We start from the raw sequence: 5,021 nt of genomic DNA, 5'->3' as shown, positions 1-5,021 counted from the left end.
CGTTGGACCTAGAAACCAGGAAACCAGAAGCATCTGTGTGACAGGACAGTAAGTTGGAGGAAGTAAAGATGCTTTAGACAGAGTGAAACAGTGTCATAATGTAAGACTAGTACAGGGGATGGAGTGCCTGGTTCAGTCAGTTCTATGTTTCAGCAGTCCTCACTATACTCTCTTCAGTATTTGGACTCACCATTCTTTGCTGACTGAATACAAATGACTTGAACCTCTGATGGAAGGACTGACCATTTTCCACACTCCAAAACTCCTGTCACTTCCACAGAGGTGAGTGACCAAGTGATGAACATGTCCCACTAAACAAGACAAATAGGATTCTCACCAAGATTTCCATGGGAAAAATAAGGATTTAGTTGTAACAAATCCTTAAAATTCAAGTTCTCCTTGAAAGCAATATAATTGCTCTTAAAGCAAGGTAAAAATATTTCTGAATTTTAATATGAAAATATATCTCATAGAAAATATTTGTATTAAATCATTCAGTAAAATACATAACATCAGGACAGCTATTGTCAAAAGACTGAGTATTATTATAGAATTGCATCCTTTAACACATTCTTGATGAATATTAGTGATGATATATTAGGTGTTCATTCACTAAATTCTATGCTACAATTGAATTAAGAGACATTTGAAATGACCACTGTGGTATACAAGACTGATAGGTGAGATTCACTTCAAGGTGGCTCCTATGGCATTTTTATACATTATAAATTAAAACCGTGTACGCACTATCTAATAAGACTTCTACCCTGAAATACTTCCCAGTGGCTTAGAAAAGACTTAAGAACATCATTTTTCTGTTCTTCATTTAGTAGGGTATCAAACAGCTAGGATTAGATACACATTTGTACTGACTGTGTTTGTACCTCCTTTTGTCTAAGACTGAGTTTCAACACAGCAGAAAATGGATTTCCTTTCTTCACTTGTTTGACTCGATAAGTACAACATTTGACACTGAGGAAGAGATTTGACTTTTTTTTTCTTTTTTTTTTTTTTTTTGCCCTTATGCCAGAACACCTCTCAATTGTAGCTATTAATGGTGGTGCTGGAAATCGTACCTGGCACATTACTGATACAAAGTATCTGTCCTACAAATTGTCATCTATACTCTCAGACTATACTTATAATCTATATGGAATAAATGAATGAAGCAACATCGCCATCCATTTGCTCACATTGCTTAAGAAAGAAGAACGAGGGTGCAATTTACAACAGGCACATACAAAAAGTCTTCTTGGCAAGAATTTAGTCAAACCAGGTGCAAATTTAATAATACAGAGAGAAAGATAACCACATTTTGTAAATTTCCATAGAGTATGCCATAATATTGAACATGTAATTGCATATATAGTTTCCAAATATATATCTGATAGAAATATTCAAGGAAAGGAAATTTAATAAAGGAATAAATAAATCATCATGGCAGTCATCTCTTAGGAACATATCCTTGCTTACTACCACAGAGAAACTATCTGCTAATTAAATTCAGTAAACCCTGTGACTCTAGCAGAAACAAGAATGTTTGGATGGCCAGACAGGATTCCAAATGGCAGCTAGTGTATGAGATTCACTTCATGGCGACCCCAGCTCTTCTTCCTTGAATCTTGCTAGCAAGGTTGTGGACAGAGTGAAGGATCTCATGATTTCCACTCTGACGACCTCCCAGGCACACGCACTGTACTTCTTCTCTTTCAGGTAGAGACGAATTCTCTGGAAGTACCTCTTCATCTGCAGGGAAGCGCTCAAATAGCTCTGGGCAGAGTCCTCCTGTGTCCCCAGCTGCACCAAGCAGGAGTCCAGGTGTTCCAGCTGCTGGTGCAGCCCTGTGCGCACGTGGTCCAGGAGGGTCTTGTCCCAGGCAGCAGAGGCGCGCTCTGACAGGAGGAGGTGGAAGGCCTGCTGCACCATCTCATGTTGCACAGACATGACCCGGACCTTCTGCAACTGGCTGCCATCCACCTGCTGCCAGGGGAATCTGAAGTCTCTCCTGTCCTTCAGGCAGGAAAGAGGGGAGAGTCTCCTCATTTGGCCCAGAAGCCTCATGTTTTGCATGCTGTCCAGGACATGGCTCTGGGACAGCTGACAGCCCAGAGAGCCACCGGGGCCACAGTTGAGCACCACCAGGGTCATAAGGAGACACAGCAGGAGGGCCATTGGCAAAAGGAGGGTGCTGCTGGCCAGGCAGACCTGAGCCACTGGGTGAACCTGGGATCCTAGGTGCTCTGAAGACAAGCTCCCAAGCCTGGACTTTAAATAGGGAGGGAACATGGATGTTCACTTCTCAAAGCATCTTTCTACATGTCGACTTCCCTGTTTTTGTATTCATTCACGTGTCCCGCATATTGACTAAGAAGACATCCTCCATCTAAAGTAGTCTTACATTCATAATACAGTTTATTTTCCCAGGAGCTTCAGGTTGCCAGCCAGAAAATGTCTTTTTCCAACACTTTTTATCGTTTCCGTTTGATGTCTTACTAAGGACATAGTTTACACCATAATCTGAGCTCCATTTTGACCCGTTTTTTTTTTTTTTTATATTGGTTGGCAGGCCCCTCAGTCCTATGGTCTTCTACATTTGGTTAAGAATATCAGAACTCCGGAGATCTGTTTCTCTCCTCTCATCTCCTCCCTCTCCTCTCCTCTCCTCTCCTCTCTTCTCCTCTCCTCTCCTCTCCTCTCCTCTCCTCTCCTCTCCTCTCCACGTCAGCATCAAGAAGGAATACCTAAGGTGACCACCTGGGACTGAAACAAGAAAGGACTAGACGGACTTCAGGATCCCACCAAGGCATCAGTGAGTGCAAACACGTGTGGCTGGTGGAAAGAGAGGAGCCTAGGGAGAGATGAAGTGGCCTGTAACAGTCTGGCAGTTTATCAGAGACACCACCTCCATTTTGTTCCACCAACAAGGGGACTGCTGAAGGGAGGAGAGGACTCCACTGAGACTCACCAAGTGCAGCTCTGATTCTCCATTGCTGCTGCCCTCAGATCCGGAGCAGTGGCAGGGAGGGACACCAGGAGCACAGATCTAACCGGGAAACTTAGGAAAAGACCTATCCCTCGGTGGCATTGTGCTGGGGCTGTGACAGTCCCTCTGCATAACCTCTGGAATATCTCTGATACACACTGCTTTTTCTGTTGGCCAGGAGTCAGTGATTAAGCTAAGATGCCTACTTAGAGTCTAAAAGCCCTCAGGCTCCCATAGCCTACAGGGAAGAAAAGGCACAAAAGAGGCTTGTAAACTACTGAGCTCCAAATAGGGATTAAAATAATATTGAAACAACTGTTCACTTCCACTACAGTGAACACTTTAATTACCTTACTTAGACACAAGTCAATCCAGGCAAGTGTGATCAGTAATTGGAAAACTACTGAGAGAGGGAATTCATAACATAATATATAAAATGGTTAAACCAACAAGAAGAAATATTGGAGACATGAACCAAGACAGGAGTCCAGCTAAAACACCCCAAAGGTTGAAGCACAACAGTGAGGTCTATATCCAATCACTAGTTAAGGAAATGATCACAGGAGTGAGTAAAGAGTTTGGAAGGATTGTCATCAGAAATACAGGCACAGCAAAAGAGACTCTGGAAGAAAACATTTATTATCCGAAAGTTCCTAGAGAACTGAATGCTGAAATAGATGAGCTAAGAACACAATTAACTGAACAAGGGAAAACAATAATCAAAACAGGGTAACAAAATAGGTGAACTCCAGAAAAAAGTAGAGGGGAGAGAAAATGGAATCAGTGAGGCTGAAGACAGAATTAGTAAGATCGAGAACTGACACAACTAAAAAAAAGTGAGGGACCTCAGAAAGAGATTATGAGATACTGAAAACAACAACAGAGACCTATGGGATGACTTCAGAAGAATCAATATACGCATTTTGGCTTACCAGAGGAAAAGGAGAGGGAGAGGAAGAAAGAGTCTTCAGGCCATAATAGCTGAAAACTTCTCTAGTCTAGACAACATCAAAGACAGAAAGATTCAGCCCAGAGGGTTCCAAACAGAATTAACCCAGACTGAAAGACACCAAGACACATCATATTTGCAATGGAAAGGAACAAGGATGAAGAAAGGATATCAGAACTCCAGAGGCAATTAAATTCTCTAGAACCAAGGATTGACTTTATTTATTATACGACTCATAGCAGAGGCTGGTGATTATTAGTAGTTGAGCATCTCTGAAGATTCTAATTCTACCAGATCATATTCATGGATATTTGTATACTTCTTTTCACTAGCACCACAGGATAAGAAACATACAACCTGTCTTGTCTTGCTCTTGCTGCCTCCTTCCCATTTTTTATTTAATGTTTTGTATTTTCCTCTCTGGAGATTTAGAAATCTTCTCAGACTCTGACAAAATCCTCATCCGAATTCCTTATTCTCCTTTGAAGTATGTATAGGTGTCAAATCTAATAGAAAAAAAAAAAAGTTTTTTCCAACACCACCACCTTCACTCACAATGGAGAGATGAAGTCTAATGCTGTTCCTTAGACATGAAAGTGTGCTCAAGCCAAACTCTCCTGTGCTCACTCCCTCCAGGCAAGCTCACCAAATCTTGAGACTTTTAGGAGTCCTCTGCTATAGAAGGACATATTGCCAACCTATCCACACAATCTTCACTTTCCTCCAGAGTGTTTGTTTGGGGAATTCTTGTTCAACATTCTGAGGTGACACTTGTCCTGACCCCGGTCATCCGGTAAATACCACCAACCTCTAGCTTCTAATAGCAAACATGTATTTTATCTTAGTAGACAGAGGGAGAAACCCATTGTGATCATGTGACATAAAACCAAATAATTTTTATTTTTCCAGTTCAGGATTGATATTTCCATTATTTTACATTGAGTATTATTCATTTCTTTTGATGCTTAACAATAACATCTCCCAATAGACGTTATATAAGAGAAATCAGTACACTTTTATTGTTTATTCAGTTAGCACTCTTCCTACTAAGTTTTGCTTTTTGTTGTTTCAAAATCCAAATATAGCCTA

At 41.1% G+C, this 5,021-nt stretch overlaps 1 protein-coding gene across 1 annotated transcript; it reads right to left on the bottom strand.

The window, feature by feature from the left end:
• Positions 1–1,590: 1,590 nt before the first annotated feature.
• Positions 1,591–2,172, bottom strand: LOC103122502 (interferon omega-1-like). Its single transcript, XM_007533118.2, has one exon. It carries the CDS (start codon positions 2,170–2,172, stop codon positions 1,591–1,593), a length of 582 nt encoding a protein of 193 aa, XP_007533180.2.
• Positions 2,173–5,021: the final 2,849 nt, after the last annotated feature.

The sequence above is a fragment of the Erinaceus europaeus genome, chromosome 10 (genome assembly GCF_950295315.1).
Source record: "Erinaceus europaeus chromosome 10, mEriEur2.1, whole genome shotgun sequence".
NCBI classification, from domain to species: domain Eukaryota; kingdom Metazoa; phylum Chordata; class Mammalia; order Eulipotyphla; family Erinaceidae; genus Erinaceus; species Erinaceus europaeus.
The sequence above is the reverse complement of the archived record's forward strand: the minus strand, read 5'-3'. Positions and strand labels throughout refer to the sequence as shown.

Excerpts from the sequence above, each read along its gene's own strand:
- LOC103122502 (XM_007533118.2), bottom strand. The coding sequence starts at position 2,172 with ATGGCCCTCCTGCTGTGTCTCCTTATGACCCTGGTGGTGCTCAACTGT.